Genomic DNA, 22,051 nt, shown 5'->3' on the forward strand with positions numbered 1-22,051 from the left:
TCGAGCTATCCTGGATGAACTGAAATTATTTTTTCCAATCATTTTGGAACTTGCAAGCGTACTTCTTCTTCTTACTCGTTGTCGCCATGTCTCTACTTGTTCTTCTGCTTCGTCTCTGTTATGTTTTTGGACATTACTACTTGCCGTAGTTTTGAAGCAATGCATGATGGGAATCCGGATGTTGTGTGTCAGTGTATTAACGTGCCGGCTGGAATAAACACACGCTGAGAAATAATTCCGTGATTGATTGATTGATTGAGACTTTTATTAGTAGATTGCACAGTACAGCACATATTCCGTACAATTGACCACTAAATGGTAACACCCGAATAAGTTTTTCAACTTGTTTAAGTCGGGGTCCACGTTAATCAATTCATGGTGCCTGCCTACTTTATGGGTTATAAATAAACCTATGGGTAACGGAGACATATATAATAGTCTCCTTTTCAGGTGAGAGAGGACGCTAAAGGCAGTGCCTTAAAGGCACTCCCCCAATATAATTGTCTGGGTGGAAATCGGGAGAAATTCGGGAGAATGGTTGCCCCGGGAGATTTTCGGGAGGGGCACTGAAATTCGGGAGTCTCCCGGGAAAATCGTGAGGGTTGGCAAGTATGGTGTATATATATATATATATATATATATTCCTGGCGCACTAAATGACTGAGCGCGCACTTGCCCGACACAGTGGCGTGATGACGCCACATTATCGATGGGCCTTTTTAGACAATATGATTTGCCTGAGCGGCTAGAAGACACAGAGAGTAACAAGCGGTAGAAAATAGATTATAAAGGACGGATTAAAAAAAAAATATATATATATATATATATATTTTTAACTTGGGACTTCCCGCGGGCCGGATTTTGGACGCAGGCGGGCCAAAGTTTGGGGACCCCTGGTATAGACAATATCGTCATTATAAGTGCCACCAAAGGGCCTGTTGTAACTGCAAAATAAATGTTGGGAAAAATAAAACTATCCTTAACTTATTGTTCAATAACTGTTTTTGTTGTTGTAAAGCTTTATTCGTGACACTAATCTCAAAGTCTGCATTTTAAATGCAAAGAAAGTGAACATCGATGTAAACTTTGGCAGTTGACGTACTGGTAGTCTTAAAATAAATAAATAAATAAATAAATAAATTAAAAAACTCCTTCATTCCGCACTCCATTCAGCTGTATAATCACTCGCCATACAGCAATAGATGACATCTGTCTATTACCTGACACCTTCTATGTTAGCTACCTCTCTGTTTATAATGTATATTTTCTGCTGGATCTATTCTTTATTTTATGCTGCCCTTTTTTTTGCTGCAGCTGTTACATATACTGTAATATTGTACATGTAATTGGGATTTGTTATATATTGTATATATAATAATATAATATATCAGTATACATTATAGACTGTATATATAATACGGAAATATTACATATATGTTATATTTTATATTGCTACTATGGTACATTTTTAGTCTACTTTATACATTTTGTTTTCGCCCTCTTTTTGTGCCCTTGTGTGCATTATCCTTTCCATCCTTTGTAACTGAGCTACCGTGTGGAACAATTTCCCTTGTGGATCAATACAGTTTGTCTAAGTGTAAGTCTTGTTTATTGCTGTTAATTGGTTCCGGACATGACCGCGAAGTAGGAATCATTAATAATTAGTCAAATATTTGTATTTCATTTTCATTTGTCACTGTGTGTGAAAAAAAAAAGAATGATGTCTCACCTTACAGAAAGGAGGCGTGGCATCAGGGTTCAAGCATGTCGTCACCAACGAGGTGGTTGTACAGCGAGTTCTCCAGGTCAAAGGTCGCCGCGTTGTCCGCGCAACGGAGGTGGCGGTCAGCTGGGACAGCTTCAACCAGGGAGATTGCTTCATCCTGGACTTGGGAGACGTAAGCCCAGCTAAGCCCCCCTTTTTGATCCCAGCAATATTGTTTTATTACTGAAACGATGCTCACCCTGAAGATTGTGTTGACCTACTTCCTCTCTTGTTGCAGGAGATTTATCAGTGGTGCGGCTCCCAGAGCAACCGCTTTGAGAAGCTGAAGGCCACGCAGGTCGCCAAGGGTATCCGTGACAACGAGCGCAGCGGGAGGGCGCGCGTCTACGTCTGCGATGAGGGGAGGGAGAGGGAGAAGATGATTGAGGTGAAATACGTTTGCATGTTGAATTTCACCGCATGTGTTTCAAATGTTTAAGATTCTTCATAATGTGATTAAATAATTAATATTTAATCAACATATTTATTTAGGAATTATTATGAATTTACTTAACACACTTGAGAATTAACATTCCTTTATTTACCATGTTGTAATGACTATTTAATTAATATTGAGCATATTGTGATGGATGGATATTTTTAGAATAAGTATTAACAATTTATTTAATACATTTTATTAATGTATTTATTTGATCATTATTAATAATTTATTTAATATATTAAAAAATATTTAATTCATACATTAGTTATTATTGAATTAAGATTTAGCATATTGTGATGGATGGATATTTTTTAAATATGTATTAACAATTTATTTAATACATTTGATTAATGTATTTATTTTATAATTATTAATAATGTATTTAATATATTAAAAAATATTTAATTAATACATTACTTATTATTGAATTAAGATTTAGCATATTGTGATGATGGATATTTTTTAAAATACGTATTAAAAATGTATTTAATACATTTTATTAATGTATTTATTTGATAATTTTTCATAATTTATTTGATATATTTAAAATATTTAATTAATACATGAGTTATTATTGAATTAAGATTTAGCATATTGTGATGGATGGATATTTTTTTACAATGTATTAACAATTTATTTAATACATTTTATTAATGTATTTATTTGATAATTATTAATAATGTATTTAATATATTAAAAAATATTTAATTAATACATTAGTTATTATTGAATTAAGATTTAGCATATTGTGATGGATGGATATATTTTTTGATAAGTATTAAACATTTTTTTAATACATTTTATTCATGTATTTATTTCATAATTAAGAATAATTTATTTTATATATTTAAAAATATTTAATTAATACATTAGTTATTATTGAATGAAGATTGTGATTAAACACACATAATATGCTATAATAAATCATGATAATCTTTTGTATGGCAGAAGTTTGGATGGAGATTGGGTGTCATTGTATAATGCAGGTGTTCTTAATGATGTGGGATTGCATACAAACAAAAAAAAGCAACATAAAATGCATCACAGAAATAAAAATGATCACATTTTTGTCCTCAGATTTTAGGAGAAAAACCAGATCTGCCTGTCGGAGCCTCTGATGACATCAAGGCTGATGCTTCCAACAGAAAGAGGGCCAAACTCTACAAGGTTTTTTCTTTTTCTACTTTATTACTTCTAATAGGTTGTTTTTCTTTAAAAAAAAAACAACCCAAAAAAAACCCCAACTAATAATTTGTGAATACTTGCAGCTAACTACAATTAGCTTGTTAATGTATGAGAAATGTATGAGATTGTTTGCCTTTGATGGACATCTGCGCTGTAAGGTAGCATTATAGTTCATATATGTTTATGGTATAAACTTGTGTTTTTCAACCACTGTGCCGCGGCATACTAGTGTGCCGTGAGTTACAGTCTGGTGTGCCGTGGGAGATTATGTCATTGGGGTTAAAAATATTTTTTGCAAACCAGTAATTAGAATCCGCAAATAATGTGCTGTTGTTGAGTGTCGGTGCTGTCTAGAGCTCGGCAGAGTAACCGTGTAATACTCTTCCATATCAGTAGGTGGCGGCCGGTAGCTAATTGCTCTGTAGATGTCGGGAACATGGTTTGTCGTGATCCCAATATGCAGACCACAGCTGGAGGCAGCGTGCATGTAAAAAGGTATCTAATGCTTAAAACAAAAATAAACAAAAGGTGAATGCTCCTGAAAAAGTAATTGAAGCTTAGGGAAGGCTATGCAGAACAAAACTACAACTGAACTGGCTACAAAGTACAGAAAAACAGAATGCTGGACGACAGCAAAGACTTACAGCGTGTGGAGCAGAGATGGCGTCCACAAAGTACATCCGTACATGCCATGACAACAATGTCCACACAAAGAAGGATAGTAACACCTAAAATAGTCTTGATTGCTAAAACAAAGCAGGTGCTGGGAATATCGCTCAAAGGAAGACATGCTACAGGAAAATACCAACAAAACAGGAAAAGTCACCAAAATAGTAGCGCAAGACACGACACACAGGAAAACACCAAAAAACTCAGAATAAGTCAGTACTTTGAGACAAGTATAGTGACGCATGGTTGCGACAACAATTTTTTATTTATCTGATTTCTGCTGGTGGTGTGCCTTAGGATTTTTTCAATGAAAAAAATGTGCCTTGGCTCGAAAAAGGTTGAAAAACACTGGTATAAACAACAATCAAAACAAAGGAATCTCAGCAAACGTGAAATCCTCACAAAAGCGTGCGTGTGTTCCTTTGGCAGGTGTCCAACGCCAGTGGAAGTATGACCATCGCACTGGTGGCTGAAGAGAACCCCTTTGCCCAAAGTGCCCTGGACTCTGGCGACTGTTTCATTCTTGACCACGGCTCTGACGGAAAGATTTACCTTTGGAAAGGTTTGTACACTTGGAATTTCCCCATATTAGAATAACCTTGCACGACGCTGAGGAATTTGAGTTTGATTTTGATTTGATTTTTTATTAAGGATCCCCCATTAGCTGGTTGCCACAACAACCCACTAGTCTTCCTGGGGTCCACAAACTCAATACAATTACAAGTAAAAGCGTATAATTAAAACTACACAATACAGAAACAAATAAAAGCATCAATAAGCAAACAATTTACAGTCACAGAATAATAATTACCATATAAATATAACTACACGATACAAAACCAAACAAGTTATGATCTAATTCCACATAAGGTTGTTTCCATACCAATATTTTGGTACCGGTACCATAATGTATTTTGATACTTTTCTAAATAAAGGGGACCACAAAAAAATAGCATTGTTGGCTTTATTTTAACCAAAAAAATCCTACGGTACATTAAACATATGTTTATTATTGCAATCAAAGAACGATTTTGTCCTTAAATAAAATAGTATTTTAGTAGTAAGTAAACAAACAAAGGCTCCTAATTAGTCTGCTGACGTATGTCGTCATTTATCATTCTATTATTTTGTCAACATTATAAAGGACAAGTGGTAGAAAATGAATTATTAACCCACTTGTTCATTTACTGTTAATATCTGCTTACTTTCTCTTTCAACATGTTCTATCTACACTTCTGTTAAAATGTAATAATCACTTATTCTTCTCTTGTTTGGATACTTTACATTAGTTTAGGATGATACCACAAATTTGGGTATCAATCCGATACCAAGTAGTTACAGGATCATACATTGGTCGTAATTTAAGTTTTCATGTGTCCAGGGACGTATTTCCTGAGTTTATAAACATAATATGAATTTTTTTTTAAAAAGACGATAAAATATACAGATGTAATCATAGTAGTATTGACTAGATACGCTCTTGTACTTGGTATCATTACAGTGGATGTCAGGTGTAGATCCACTCAAAGTATTTGTTTACATTGTGACGCCAGTGAGCTATTGTATCCTCCTACGGTATGTAGTGAAGCATGTTTAGCTATTCCTCGTCCTGCAGTGATAATGGTACTTGTAAGAAACTTACTTTATTTGATACTTGCAAGAAAATTACTTTATTTGTCGCCATGGAGACGAGGATTAGTGATTTAGAAGTAGCTAAAACACTGCCGACTGCGGATGAACATTAGCTGCTAGCTAGCTGGCCATGTGAAGTGAAGTGAATTATATTTATATAGTGCTTTTCTCTAGTGAGTCAAAGCGCTTTACATAGTGAAACCCAATATCTAAGTTACATTTTAAACCAGTGTGGGTGGCACTGGGAGAAGGTGGGTAAAGTTTCTTGCCCAAGGACACAACGGCAGTGACTAGGATGGCGGAAGCGGGGATCGAACCTGGAACCCTCAAGTTGCTGGCACGGCCGCTCTACCATGCCTTAAAGCACCTCTTCCTGAGGGTGTTTCAGTGTTATAACTTCACCTTTATCGTTACTTTTTAGACCAAAATGCGTCCGTTCTCCCTTTTCTGTCTACACACTGTGTCTGCTTGTAAGTACTCCGTGTGTGTGCGCTGCCGAACATACTCCTCTGCTCGTAAACCCAGCAATGTCATGACGCGTCGTCATGCCTTTTAAAAAAAAAATATGGCGAACCGGTACTTTTCAAAGAGAGTATAGTACCGTTTTTGATTCATTAGTACCGCGATACTATACTAGTACCGGTACCGTACAACACTAATTCCACAAAATGTTCCATATCTGAACCCTAACCGTCTTTTCTCCAAACTCCAAAGGTAAAGACGCCAACATGGACGAGCGAAAGGCAGCCATCAGGGCGGCGGACGAGTTCATCAAGAAGATGGGCTACCCCAAACACACTCAGGTGCAGATCTTACCCGACACGGGCGAGACGCCGCTCTTCAAGCAGTTCTTCAAGAACTGGCGGGACAGAGACCAGACGGTGGGCCTGGGCGTGGCCTACATCGCCAACAGCATCGCCAAGATCGAGAAGGTGCCCTTCGACGCCGCCAGTCTGCACGACTCCGCCGCCATGGCCGCCCAGCACGGCATGGTGGATGACGGCAGCGGGGAAAAACAGGTGAGGACTTCTATTTTGCTGCCAATACAAAATAAAAATGGGCATAAAATAGCAGTTATTTATTTATTTTGCGCACACACACACACACACAAACAATGAATATACAATGTAAAGCCAAACGTGTGTGGGAAAGGTTAAGAAGTTTATTCCAAAGAGAGGTTTCTCTGTATTTAATGTACATTTCAAGTCAAGTCAAGTCAAGTCAACTTTATTTATATAGCACGTTTTCAACAACTTTTAGATTGAACCAAAGTGCTTTAGAGGTTAAAAAAGCATGGAGCAAAAAAAATAAATAAATAAATAAAAAATAAATAAATAAATAAATTAATTAGTAGACGTTTTACATAATGGTAGGTCATTATTTTTTTTAAATATTGAAAACTATTGGTAAATCAGTAAGTAATTATACATGCTTATACATAAAAATAAAGGTACAATATACCGTGTTTCCCCCAGAAAATGTGTTAGTTAAGGTGGTGACTCTCCAGGGGGAGGGGACTAGGGAAGGGTGTGGGTGGGGGTAAGGGACAGCGTAACTCGGCCTGTCGCCATCACGTCTCCATCTCATCGCTGCCACCACATCCTGGGGGGGGCAATAAACTACAGACTGTGGTGAAGTAGGCCGGCTTCGTCGCGTGAAGAAGCCTACAACTTTTGGTTGTGTTTTCCGCTCCATTTGCTGAATGGCGATATACGATATATCTCGATATCTTTTCCGTAAAAGTAAAAACAAAACAGTCCTAGTTACCTGAGATACTAAAATAATGACTTACAAAGTCAAATTAATGACTTACTGTAAGTAAGCGTTGCAATAAGCGTTTGAAAAAAAGTGGGGCCACATGCTGACATATGCTCAACTCATCATGCTTCATTTATTACAGCATTTGGGAAGCCTGTAGTTGATTTTTATGATGTAAATGTTATATTTTTATCAACATGTGATAGCAGGGACCCTGCCATTCAAAACTAGGCTGCTCCATTACTAGAGATGTCCGATAATATCGGTCTGCCGATATTATCGGCCGATAAATGCGTTAAAATGTAATATCGGAAATTATCGGTATCGTTTTTTTTATTATCAGTATCGTGTTTTTATTTTTCTTTTTATTAAATCCACATAAAAAACACAAGATACACTTACAATTAGTGCACCAACCCAAAAAACCTCCCTCCCCCATTCACACTCATTCACACAAAAGGGTTGTTTCTTCCTGTTATTAATATTCTGCTGCCTACATTATATATCAATATATATCAATACAGTCTGCAAGGGATACAGTCCGTAAGCACACATGATTGTGCGTGCTGCTGGTCCACTAATAATACTAACCTTTAACAGTTAATTTGACAAATTTTCATTAATTACTAGTTTCTATGTAACTGTTTTTATATTGTTTTACTTTCTTTTTTATTCAAGAAAATGTTTTAAATTTATTTATCTTATTTTATTTGATTCATTTTTTTAAAAAGTACCTTATCTTCACCATACCTGTTTGTCCAAATTAGGCATAATAATGTGTTAATTCCACGACTGTATATATCGGTTGATATCGGTATTGGTTGATATCGATATCGGTAATTAAAGAGTTGGACATTATCGGCATATCGGATATCGGCAAAAAGCCATTATCGGACATCCCTATCCATTACTAATGATTAATGTAACTATAGCTGGAAAAAATAGTACAATAGCAATAGGAGAGACAATTCATCCCTGAACACCATGGAGTTCATGTATTTATGATGCAGTTACATCATTATTTTATCAACTATCAGAGACAGAAACTCTTCATTTAACATAATGTCCTTTTTTGCTGCTTCAACACAGCTCAATCAACACAGAAAAAGTTAAAGTGAAATAACTTAGTTGTTAACTGTAGGTCAATAATGCTTGTCTTTCTTTCAGACAGACAGGGCTTTGCTGTCCGTAACACACACACACACACACACACACACGCACACACACACACACACACGCACACACACACACACACACACACACACACACACACACACGCACACACCACTGCTGATTGGCTGTTACCGCTCTGCGTGTAACCAATCAGATGGTTGTTTGGTGGGACAATGCTGGGTGCTGCAGAGACATACTGACCGAGGCAGAGGCAGAACTAAGCGGAGCAGCTTGTGAAGACTTTAGTTTAGGCGGTGGCTCTTTGTTGTTAAGGCGGCCGCCTTAACAACAAAGCACTGCGGGAAACCCTGATATATGTTCACATTAAATATTGTGTCTTTTCTAAAATGAGGAGCAGATGAAGACAGTCTATTGAATTAAAAAGTTATTATTCTCATGAATTTATTTTGAATGATACAATTTTGTAAAGGTACGACTGATAAGTAGCCTCCCAAATACTGTTGAAATACATGATATTTGGATATATTAACTCATAATGTAAGAACGATTAATAAAATAATCAGCTTCACTCAAAATACTTACTGATTGTATCATCTTGCTACAGTCAAGTTCAGTGTGTTGTTTCCAAGTAAATGTCCCATCAGTAATAACTCTTAAAAAAATTGTGTGAGGCACCAGGCTCATTTTGATTCCATTAATGACATTTTTTTACATCTTATTTAATAAATATTTTGTTTTTGTACCTAAAATCATTGGGCTTTTTTTTCATTATTTCCCAAGGTCATTTTTCATCAACAATAACTCCTAAAAAATTGTTTGACACATTAGGCTGAATTTGATGCCATCAATGAATACTATCAGGTTTTCTTTCTTATAGATTTTGTTTTTGGTACTAAAAATCGGAAAGTCGTTATTAGGGGTTTTAACATCATTTTACGGTCACAGTAAACACAAAAACGGCTCTGTGGAGGACGCGCACCTCGGGGTTCCTCGGACCACCAATGACGGACATGACAAGGCTTGACGATTTGGAGATTTTGTTTATTTTTCAATAAACCTCCTTCTCTGGTCGCTTTTCAGCACTCGCCTCTTCTCCCCGTCTCGCTCTTCCCGTCGCTTTTCAGCCTTCCGCGTCTCCGTCTCGCTCGGGCTCGTTCTCGGCCATCCACTCCGACTTCACCAACCACGTCCTTCTCGGCTGCTGCCCTTTTATACAGTGACAGGTGATGAGACAACTGCGCCCAGGTGGGCCATCTACGCACCTGTTGCCCATCTCGGAACCGGCCCCGGCGTGCCCCGCCTCGCTGCAGGTCCGCCGGCCACGCCTCCTCACAGTCTCTTTCATAAATAGATCAATATAAATTATATATATATGAATGAGGTAGATTCCCTCGACTTGGTCAATTGAGAAGTACTGAAACAGACTAGATGTGCCTTAAAGAGCGACACGACTGCAAAACACAACAATGAACACAAACGAGCGTTATTATCTTCAACGCAGGTCTACCTAATGAAGTGTCCAGTGAGTATATATTTTCATTTCCTGACAGATCTGGCGTATCGAGGGAGCCGACAAGGTGCCAGTGGAGCCGCCCACATATGGCCAGTTCTTCGGAGGAGACAGTTACATCATCCTGTACAACTACCATCATGGAGGACGTCGGGGACACATCATCTACATGTGGTGAGAATGATGACGTGTTCAAGTACCTATATTTCCCGGACCATAGGCGCATTAAAGGAGTCATATTATGATTTTTTTCTAAATGTAAAAGACTTCCTTGTGGTCTACATAACATGTAACGGTGGTTCTTTGGTCAAAATGTTGCATAGATGATGTTTTACACATCATCTTCAAGTCGCTTTCTGACAGTCGCTTCAGGATGCGCCGTTTTGTGGGCGGGTCTTATTTACGTGGCTCACCTTCCACAGCGTCTTCTCCCCGTCATCTTTGTTGTAGCGGTGTAGCGTGCAAGGACGGGAGTGGAAGAAGTGTCAAAAGATGGAGCTAACCTGTTTTAATAGATGGATGATGTGGTAGTCTCTTGCTGGTGGGTTCACCTGACACCGACAGATCTTGGCGTAAGCCCGGGAGTCTGGTTTTACCAATATCTTTATTGTGACTTGCACTCCGCTCTACAACTTTTCAGTCTTTCCTTCTGTGGGAACACCCCACGACGGCTGCTGCTGATAAGCATGGCAGGTGATTGGATGATCAGCCCCAGCTGGGTAATCCAATCACCTGCCAGCTGTGCTTCGAAGCCGGTCCTTACACACCCCATTCCGCCGACATGCCCCCCTCCACACATAGATAGATAGTACTTTATTGATTCCTTCAGGAGAGTTCCCTCAGGAAAATAAAAAATGACAATCCAGACTTCAATCAATAACGGAGCAGCATCGTCTCATCCGTGGCTCACTAGTGCAACAACAACAACGCCTGAAATGTGTCCCGTGAAAAACCCGTCCGACCGGAACGCTCTAATAACTAAAGTTCCTTGGGTGAATAATGTAAGCTCACTACACCGGTATGTTTTAGCGCTTTCATGGCGAGTTTACTGACAGATATAAGTAAGAACTTTACACTACTTTATATTAGAAATGACAACAGCGGAGGATGAATGTCACATAACAAGAAGATAGAGAAAAAGAAGAAGCTTATCGACTACGGGGTCGGCAGCGCGCACATTTTCAGGACTTATGCAGATCCCAAATACACATCAGCAGGTACCAGAAGGTAAGAAAAGTTGTTTTTGCATAATATTGCGAAACCACGGCAGATAATACGTCTGCTAATAGGTGCCTGTAAACGTCTATTCGTGTGGAGAAGGTTCACCTGAGGCCGATAGATCTTCTGGAGCCCGGTACACAGGTTTCAGCAAGTCTTCATTAGCATATACACAAGGGTGCAGGACTTTTCAGTCAGGCGTGTCCGTGCTTCCTCTCTCTCTGTCTCCTCGTGTGTGTGTGTGTGCTTCTGCTCCCAGCCGCCGTCTCCCCCGTCATGGCCCCAGGCCGCTGCTGATAAAAGCGACAGGTGATTAGATAATCTGCCCCAGCTGGGCAATCTACTCACCTGTCAGCTGGACTTCGAAGCCGGGCCATACACACTCCATTCCCGCAGGAGGCGCGCCGAACACGCCCCCCTCCACAGTGCCATTTTGCGGTCCTTATACACACACCATAATAATACTCGTATGTTTAATGCGCCGGCAATCCATCAAGCGGTGCGGCTTCATAGCTTACCGAAGTCGTGCTAAAAAAATGTTGACAGTTTTTTGAGCGCCGTGTGTAATGTTCTACATTCTCAATGGAACATATAAAGTTTTGGTGTTGTTTACTTGAGTCATATTGCAGTCTACACGTGTCTCTTATGTGTGACTGCCATCTACTGGTCACACTTAATCATTACACCATGTACCAAATAAAATAGCTTCGAGGTCGGTAAGCACAACCAGAATTATTCCATACATTAGTGTTTCCCATAAACTGCCAAGATACCTGTGACGGTGGGGGCGTGGCTATTGGCGTGGTCACCATGACATCATCGAGTAATTTGCATAATTTACTACAATGATTTTCTCTAAAAAGGCTCACTTACTAATTAATAATAACAGTTTTGTTTTAAACGTCCATCCATCCATCCATTTTACAATATAATTACAACACTTTATGTACATATTTATATACAGATTTGGACAAAAAGTTATTCACTGAAATATATTTATTAATGGTGGTTCTTACAAAAAATATATCTTATAAAATATAAAAGCTAAAATGTCTCAAAGCTCTGCCCCTTTAATTAGTGCATACTAAATAATTTAACTTTAGCCTACTACTACAACCATATTATTTACCAGCAACATAAAGTGAAACAGAGGCAGAGGTGTCCTGCCACAGTCAGTAACAAATAAACAGAAAACAGTAGTGGTCAAATACAAACAAGGCAACAAGAAAAGTATCCTACACTTCTCTTTTGTGAAGGAAATCTGAACAGCTGATATGGGCATCTACATCAACTATATGATTTGCCTGAGAAGCTGGAGAGGACAAAAAAAAAATCAATTAAAATAAAAAAAATAAAAATATATATATATTTTTTTTGTTTTTTTATTTTTTATTTGTGGCGGACGTAATTCTTTCGTGGCGGGCCGCCACAAATAAATGAATGTGTGGGAAACCCTGCATTAGGCGCACCGGGCTATAAGGCGCACTGTTGATTTTTGCGAAAATGAAAGGATTTGAAGTGCAGCTTATAGTCTGAAAAATAGAGTAATAATATTATAATTGAGGAATAGGTGATAAAGGTGTTCCTCCTTCCCAGGCAGGGCATGGACTCCAGCCAGGATGAGATCGGGACCTGTGCCATCCTCACTGCTCAGCTGGATGAAGAGCTGGGAGGCGGTCCTGTGCAGGTAATGAACTGCTTTTGACTTTTTATCATAATCTTCTAAATCTTTCACTCATCGGTGATGTGTTTGCTTCTCTCCGCTGCCAAGTAGGCACTTGTCTTTTTCCCGACCTTAACTTCCTTTCTGTCGCCCTTACTTCCCTCTTACGTTTCACACCGCTGCTTTCTCCTCAGGTTGTTGGTGCTCCAATAACCACTCAGGTATTCTCCCCCTAAATGTCAACGTTCTTTTACCTGAAACTTGAAAATGCTAAATATGCAACACTTTGTGTTGTGAGTTCTGCATTGTGTCACCTCACTGTGTGCATTGCATCAATCTGCATGTACAGTGTGTGTGTGTGTGTGTGTGTGAGATACTCAAAAACATTTTCAAAATTGCCACCCCACCCCCGCTTTCACAATTAGCCCCTGATAGGATTCTCATAAAATAAAATAACCCCCTTCAAATTAAAGTAGAATACATTTTTTTTTTAAACTTAAAATGATTATATTTATTAAATACTGTAAATGTATGTAATATGGTTTTATTTAATATATACATTTAAATATGTATTATATTTTGTGTTACACAAAAATGTATGTATATATAGTATTTATTATAATTTTTTTCCCCATACGTATACATTTTTATACTAAACACAATCTTTATTATTGTTGTAGTTTAATAATTGTAATTATATTATACTAATTATATTTCAACATGTTCTATCTACACTGTTAAAATTAGGGATGTCCGATAATATCGGCCTGCCGATAATATCGGCCGATAAATGCGTTAAAATGTAATAACGGAAATTATCGGTATCGTTTTTTTTTATTATCTGTATCGTTTTTTTTTTTTTTTTTTATTAAATTAACATAAAAAACACAAGATACACTTACAATTAGTGCACCAACCCAAAAAACCTCCCTCCCCCCATTTCTTTCTGTTATCAATATTCTGGTTCCTACATTATATATCAATATATATCAATACAGTCTGCAAGGGATACAGTCCGTAAGCACACATGATTGTGCGTGCTGCTGCTCCACTAATAGTACTAACCTTTAACAGTTAAATTGACTCATTTTCATTCATTACTGGTTTCTATGTAACTGTTTTTATATTGTTTTACTTTCTTTTTTATTCAAGAAAATGTTTTTAATTTAGTTATCTTATTTTATAATTATTTTTTAAAAAGTACCTTATCTTCACCATACATGGTTGTCCAAATTAGGCATAATAATGTGTTAATTCCACGACTGCATATATCGGTTGATATCGGTATCGGTTGATATCGGTATCGGTAATTAAAGAGCTGGACAATATCGGATATCGGCAAAAAGTCATTATCGGACATCCCTAGTTAAAATGTAATAATCACTGATTCTACTGTTGTTGGATACTTTACATTAGTTTTGGATGATACCACATATTTGGGTATCGATCCGATACCAAGTAGTTACAGGATCATACATTGGTCATATTCAAAGTCCTCATGTGTCCAGAAACATATTTCATGAGTTTATAAACATAATATAAATAAAAAATGAAAAAATATTTTTTGATGCAAAAAAATATCGATGTACTCATAGTAGTATCAACTAGATACTTGATATCATTACAGTGGATGTCAGGTGTAGATCCACCCGTGGCGTTTGTTTACATTGTGACGCCGGTGAGCTATTGTATCCTCCTACTGTTAAAATGTAATAATCACTTATTCTTCTGTTGTTTGATACTTTACATTAGTTTTGGATGATACCACAAATTTGGGTATCGATCCGATACCAAGTAGTTACAGTATCATACATTGGTCATAATTTAAGTCCTTATGCGTCCAGGGACGTATTTACTAATAAAAAAAAAACAAAAACGAAAGATGTGATGCCAAAAAATATTGACGTACTCATAGTAGTATCAACTAGATACACTCCTGTACTTGGTATCATTACAGTGGATGTCAGGTGTAGATCCACCCATGGCGTTTTGTTTACATTTTGACGCCAGTGATGTGAAGTACTTTTTAGAGGCGGTATAGTACGGAATATGATTAATTAGTATCGTGGTAGTACTAGTACCGGTATAGCGTACTACCCTAGTGCCAATTAAGACCCAGTAGAGTTGTTTGGTGTCCTCAATAAAGGAGTCACCCAGCAGCACTCTATAATCAGCTCGATGCTTCCCTCTTGTGGCCAAATCCTGGCATTGCTGGACTTCATACATCCTTGCATTTGGCAAAATAAAAGCGTGTCAGACCCCACTAATGACTTTTGTCCTGCTGCTGGTTATTCACCAGGTGAGGGTGGTGCAAGGTAAGGAGCCGGCCCACCTGATGAGTCTGTTTGGAGACACGCCCATGGTGGTCTACAAGGGCGGCACGTCCAGGGACGGAGGTCAGTCCGCTCCCGCAGAGACTCGCCTCTTCCAGGTGCGCTCCAACTCTGCTGGACACACCAGAGCTGTGGAGGTATGACATCATTACATCAGGTGTGTGTGTTGACTTCCCGGACATGTTGGCCATAACTAATATTATTTTTTGGGCGCTCTTAATCCCCACTTTGTTGACGTTCCATAAAAAGCGCATTCTCCAGTTTCAGAAAGCATTGGAGTGATTATTTTGATTGCACAAATAGTTGAAGACTTACGGTAGTTCCACAAGAGAATTGCCAAGGAAAGCTTGGGTGTTTAATAAAATAAGGAAGAGATGAGAACTATGCTAACATTACATTGATGAGGTGTGGACATGCCAGCACAGGTGTCACACTGGTTTTCATTGAGGGCAGTTATAGTGGCCCTCAGAGGGCCGCTTTTAGCAATGAATTATATTGTAAAAAGCCACAAAAAAGTCAGAAAATACTTATTTTTTTCTTCCATAGGTTTTTCCTATTAAATTCAGTTTACAAAAAAAGATAACATTTATATATAAAACAAAAAAAACCATATATATATATATATATATGAACTACATTAACAATGTATTTTTTTTACATAAGTTGCAAAACAAATATTCAAATTTGAGTTTAAAAAGTGGCAGTCAGTCAGCAGAATTTTACAGTAAAAGCAGTGGTTTTTTTTGTTTTTATACAGCATATAACAAAGCAGTGTTTTATTTATTTATTTATTTTACAGCATATAACGAAATATAACAGCATATAACAAAATATAACAGCATATAACAAAATATAACAGCATATAACAAAATATAACATAACAAAATATAACAGCATATAACAAAATATAACAGCATATAACAAAATATAACATAACAAAATATAACAGCATATAACAAAATATAACATCACAAAATATAACAGCATATAACAAAATATAACATCATATAAGAAAATATAACAGCATATAAGAAAATATAACAGCATATAACAAAATTTAGCAGCATATAACAAAATATAACATCATATAACAAAATATAACAGCATATAACAGCATATAACAAAATGTAATAAATAGAATGGAATGGAGAAACAATAGCACTGTTTTTAGCGGTAAAATTCAAGCAACATAGCTGCCAGTTTTTGTTATTGTAAAATCTTGTTTTAATGTTTTTTTTGTTTGTTAATGTTTTAGTGTCTTATGGAAGAAAAAAAACAGTACCAAAGTTGATTTTACGGTAAAAAACTCTTAACCGTAAAATGTATTGTTATTTTTACAATTTGATTGATCATTTGTTTTGAAATCATAAGTCCAGCAGATATTTAAGTACAGTATTTATCTTTATTTTAACAACACATATTTTTGGAATACATGATAATATAATATTTTGATAATATTGACTTGTAAAAGCTATGCAATTGCGTGCAGTACATGATTTTAATGTCAAAAGGGAAAGAACAAATATATTTAGTAAGAAAAGATGAAGTATTTTATTAATGTATATTATTTCCAGGCTTTCACGGGCCACATAAAATAATGTGGCGGGCCAGATTTGTCCTTGAGTTTGACACCTGCTAACCTCCATTATGTTGTCAGGTTGACGCAGTGGCAGCCAACCTCAACTCCAATGATGCTTTTATTCTGGTGACCCCGGGAGCTTCCTTCCTGTGGGTGGGAGTGGGCGCCAGTGCCACGGAGCAGACGGGCTGTCAGCAGCTGTGTGGCATCCTGGGAGTGACGCCCTCCGAGCAGACCGAGGGAGAGGAGACAGGTAACTGAAGTGGTTTTTGAAAAGAGGGGGCCACAAGACCAGCGAGTGCACGTGTGCTGTGTCCAGGGGACTTCTGGGACGCTCTCGGGGGAAAGTCCGAGTACCGAACGTCCACCAGACTGAAGGACAAGATGGACGCTCACCCACCCAGACTCTTTGCCTGCTCCAACAAGACCGGGAACTTCATCGTGAGTAAACAAACACCTTCAACATGTCAACAAAAACGGCAAAATAAATAAATAAATCAATATAAATGATATATATGAGTGAGGTCATTTTAAAAAGTAGCTGGCCTGCTGAAAAAGTGTGAGCACCCCCGCCTTAAAACACTTATATAAAAAGAAGCTGGCCTGCTGAAAAAGTGTGAGCACCCTCGCCTTAAAACAACACTTGTCATCATAAAAGTGTGCAAAGGCAAATAAGTGAAGAAGAAGAAGATGATGATACCAGATTGTACTTCCAGATTGAAGAGGTGCCTGGTGAGATGACCCAGGACGACCTGGCCACTGATGATGTCATGATCCTGGACACCTGGGAGCAGGTAGACAACACAACAATATGTGTGGCCTCACGTATTCACTACGTGCCTCCAATAAGAACTTGACCTCTTCCAAGGTGTTTGTCTGGATCGGCAACGAGGCCCAGGATGAAGAGAAGACGGAGGCCATGACGTCTGGTAAGACATCTTTGTATCTTCCCGAGGGATGTCCGATAATGGCTTTTTGCCGATATCCGATATTGTCCAACTCTTTAACTACCGATACCGATACTGATATATGCAGTCGTGGAATTAACACATTATTATGCCTAATTTGGACAACCAGGTATGGTGAAGATAAGGTCCTTTTTTTTTTTAATTAATAAAATAAAATAAGATAAATAAATTAAAAACATTTTCTTGAATAAAAAAAAAAGTAAAACAATATACAAACAGTTACATAGAAACTAGTAATGAATGAAAATGAGTAAAATTAACTGTTAAATGTTAGTACTATTAGTGGAGCAGCAGCACGCACAATCATGTGTGCTTACGGACTGTATCCCTTGCAGACTGTATTGATATATATTGATATATAATGTAGGAAGCAGAATATTAATAACAGAAAGAAACAACCCTTTTGTGTGAATGAGTGTGAATGGGGGAGGGAGGTTTTTTGGGTTGGTGCACTAATTGTAAGTGTATCTTGTGTTTTTTATGTTGATTTAATAAAAAATAATAATAATAAAAACCGATACCGATAATAAAAAAAACGATACAGATAATTTCCGATATTACATTTTAAAGCATTTATCGGCCGATAATATCGGTCCTATAATGGCTTTTTTGCCAATATTGTCCAACTCTTAATTACCGATTCCGCTATCAACCGATACAGATATATACACAATCATGGAATTAACATTATTATGATTAGAGAGGTCCGATAATGGCTTTTTTGCTGATATTCCGATATCGTCCAACTCTTAATTACTGATTCCGATATCAACCGATATATGCAGTCGTGGAATTAACGCATTATTATGATTAGAGAGGTCCGATAATGGCTTTTTTGTTGATATTCCAATATTGTCCAACTCTTAATTAACGATTCCGGTATCAACCGATACCGATATATACAGTCGTGGAATTAACACATTATTATGATTAGAGAGGTCCGATAATGGCTTTTTTGCCGATATCCCGATACTGTCCAACTCTTAATAACCGATTCCGATATCAACCGATATATACAGTCGTGGAATTAACGCATTATTATGATTAGAGAGGTCCGATAATGGCTTTTTTGTTGATATTCCGATATTGTCCAACTCTTAATTACCGATTCCGGTATCAACCGATACCAATATATACAGTCGTGGAATTAACACATTATTATGATTAGAGAGGTCCGATAATGTCTTTTTTGTTGATATTCCGATATTGTCCAACTCTTAATTAACGATTCCGGTATCAACCGATACCGATATATACAGTCGTGGAATTAACACATTATTATGATTACAGAGGTCTGATAATGGCTTTTTTGCCGATATCCCGATACTGTCCAACTCTTAATTACCGATTCCGATATCAACTGATACCGATATATACAGTCGTGGAATTAACACATTATTATGATTAGAGAGGTCCGATAATGGCTTTTTTGCCGATATTGTCCAACTCTTAATTACCGATTCCGATATCAACCGATACAGATGTATACACAATCGTGGAATTAACATTATTATGATTAGAGAGGTCCGATAATGGCTTTTTTGCTGATATTCCGATATCGTCCAACTCTTAATTACTGATTCCGATATCAAGCGATACCGATATATACAGTGGCGGAATTAACACATTATTATGATTAGAGAGGTCCAATAATGTCTTTTTTGCCGATATCCCGATACTGTCCAACTCTTAATTACCGATTCCGATATCAACTGATACCGATATATACAGTCGTGGAATTAACACATTATGATTAGAGAGGTCCGATAATGGCTTTTTTGCCAATATTGTCCAACTCTTAATTACCGATTCCGATATCAACCGATACAGATGTATACACAATCGTGGAATTAACATTATTATGATTAGAGGTCCGATAATGGCTTTTTTGCTGATATTCCGATATCGTCCAACTCTTAATTACCGATTCCGATATCAAGCGATACCGATATATACAGTGGTGGAATTAACACATTATTATGATTAGAGAGGTCTGATAATGTCTTTTTTGCCGATATCCCGATAATGTCCAACTCTTAATAACCGATTCCGATATCAACCGATATATACAGTCGTGGAATTAACACATTATTATGATTAGAGAGGTCCGATAATGGCTTTTTTTGCTGATATCCCGATATTGTCCAACTCTTAATTACCGATTCCGATATCAACCGATACCGATATATACAGTCATGGAATTAACACATTATTATGATTAGAGAGGTCAGATAATGGCTTTTTTTCCCCATATCCCGATATTGTCCAACTCTTAATTACAGATTCCGATATCAACCGATATCTATATACAGTCGTGGAATTAACGCATTATTATGATTACAGAGGTCTGATAATGGCTTTTTTGCCGATATCCCGATACTGTCCAACTCTTAATTACCGATTCCGATATCAACTGATACCGATATATACAGTCGTGGAATTAACACATTATGATTAGAGAGGTCCGATAATGGCTTTTTTGCCGATATTGTCCAACTCTTAATTACCGATTCCGATATCAACCGATACAGATATATACACATTCGTGGAATTAACATTATTATGATTAAAGAGGTCCGATAATGGCTTTTTTGCTGATATTCCGATATCGTCCAACTCTTAATTACTGATTCCGATATCAAGCGATACCGATATATACAGTGGCGGAATTAACACATTATTATGATTAGAGAGGTCCGATAATGTCTTTTTTGCCGATATCCCGATACTGACCAACTCTTAATTACCGATTCCGATATCAACTGATACCGATATATACAGTCGTGGAATTAACACATTATGATTAGAGAGGTCCGATAATGGCTTTTTTGCCGATATTGTCCAACTCTTAATTACCGATTCCGATATCAACCGATACAGATGTATACACAATCGTGGAATTAACATTATTATGATTAAAGAGGTCCGATAATGGCTTTTTTGCTGATATTCCGATATCGTCCAACTCTTAATTACCGATTCCGATATCAAGCGATACCGATATATACAGTGGCGGAATTAACACATTATTATGATTAGAGAGGTCCGATAATGTCTTTTTTGCCGATATCCCGATACTGTCCAACTCTTAATTACCGATTCCGATATCAACTGATACCGATATATACAGTCGTGGAATTAACACATTATTATGATTAGAGAGGTCCGATAATGGCTTTTTTGCCGATATTGTCCAACTCTTAATTACCGATTCCGATATCAACCGATACAGATGTATACACAATCGTGGAATTAACATTATGATTAAAGAGGTCCGATAATGGCTTTTTTGCTGATATTCCGATATCGTCCAACTCTTAATTACCGATTCCGATATCAAGCGATACCGATATATACAGTCGTGGAATTAACACATTATTATGATTAGAGAGGTCTGATAATGGCTTTTTTGCCGATATCCAGATACTGTCCAACTCTTAATTACCAATTCCGATATCAACCGATACCGATATACACAATCGTGGAATTAACACATTATGATTAGAGAGGTCTGATAATGGCTTTTTTGACGATATCCAGATACTGTCCAACTCTTAATTACCAATTCCGATATCAACCGATACCGATATACACAATCGTGGAATTAACACATTATTATGATTAGAGAGGTCTGATAATGGCTTTTTTGCCGATATGCCGATACTGTCCAACTCTTAATTACCAATTCCGATATCAACCGATACCGATATATACAGTCGTGGAATTAACACATGATTAGAGAGGTCCGATAATGGCTTTTTTGCCGATATTGTCCAACTCTTAATTACCGATTCTGATATCAACCGATACAGATATATACACAATCGTGGAATTAACATTATTATGATTAGAGAGGTCCGATAATGGTTTTTTTGCTGATATTCCGATATCGTCCAACTCTTAATTACCGATTCCGATATATACAGTCGTGGAATGAACACATTATTATGATTAGAGAGGTCCGATAATGGCTTTTTTGCCGATATCCCGATATTGTCCAACTCTTAATTACAGATTCTGATATCAACCGATACAAATATATACAGTCATGGAATTAACACATTATGATTAGAGAGGTCCGATAATGGCTTTTTTGCCCATATCCCGATATTGTCCAACTCTTAATTACCGATTCCGATATCAACCGATATCTATATACAGTCGTGGAATTAACACATTATTATGATTAGAGATG

The 22,051-nt window shown here is 37.3% G+C and overlaps 1 protein-coding gene across 2 annotated transcripts in view; it reads left to right on the forward strand.

The window, feature by feature from the left end:
* LOC133638760 (gelsolin-like) overlaps window positions 1-22,051 on the forward strand; it is a 47,816-nt gene that overhangs the window by 24,490 nt on the left and 1,275 nt on the right. Inside the window, exons 4-16 of one of the 2 annotated variants that reach the window (XM_062031688.1) lie at window positions 1,737-1,898; window positions 2,004-2,153; window positions 3,285-3,374; window positions 4,491-4,623; window positions 6,408-6,712; window positions 10,136-10,269; window positions 12,910-13,000; window positions 13,171-13,197; window positions 15,276-15,446; window positions 16,967-17,141; window positions 17,208-17,329; window positions 17,605-17,682; window positions 17,757-17,817. In XM_062031688.1, the coding sequence (XP_061887672.1) occupies window positions 1,737-1,898; window positions 2,004-2,153; window positions 3,285-3,374; window positions 4,491-4,623; window positions 6,408-6,712; window positions 10,136-10,269; window positions 12,910-13,000; window positions 13,171-13,197; window positions 15,276-15,446; window positions 16,967-17,141; window positions 17,208-17,329; window positions 17,605-17,682; window positions 17,757-17,817 (1,699 nt within the window). The remainder of the gene's footprint in view (window positions 1-1,736; window positions 1,899-2,003; window positions 2,154-3,284; window positions 3,375-4,490; window positions 4,624-6,407; window positions 6,713-10,135; window positions 10,270-12,909; window positions 13,001-13,170; window positions 13,198-15,275; window positions 15,447-16,966; window positions 17,142-17,207; window positions 17,330-17,604; window positions 17,683-17,756; window positions 17,818-22,051) is intronic. The other variant, XM_062031689.1, reaches the window with a different exon arrangement.

The sequence above is a fragment of the Entelurus aequoreus genome, linkage group LG21 (genome assembly GCF_033978785.1).
Source record: "Entelurus aequoreus isolate RoL-2023_Sb linkage group LG21, RoL_Eaeq_v1.1, whole genome shotgun sequence".
Lineage (NCBI taxonomy): Eukaryota > Metazoa > Chordata > Actinopteri > Syngnathiformes > Syngnathidae > Entelurus > Entelurus aequoreus.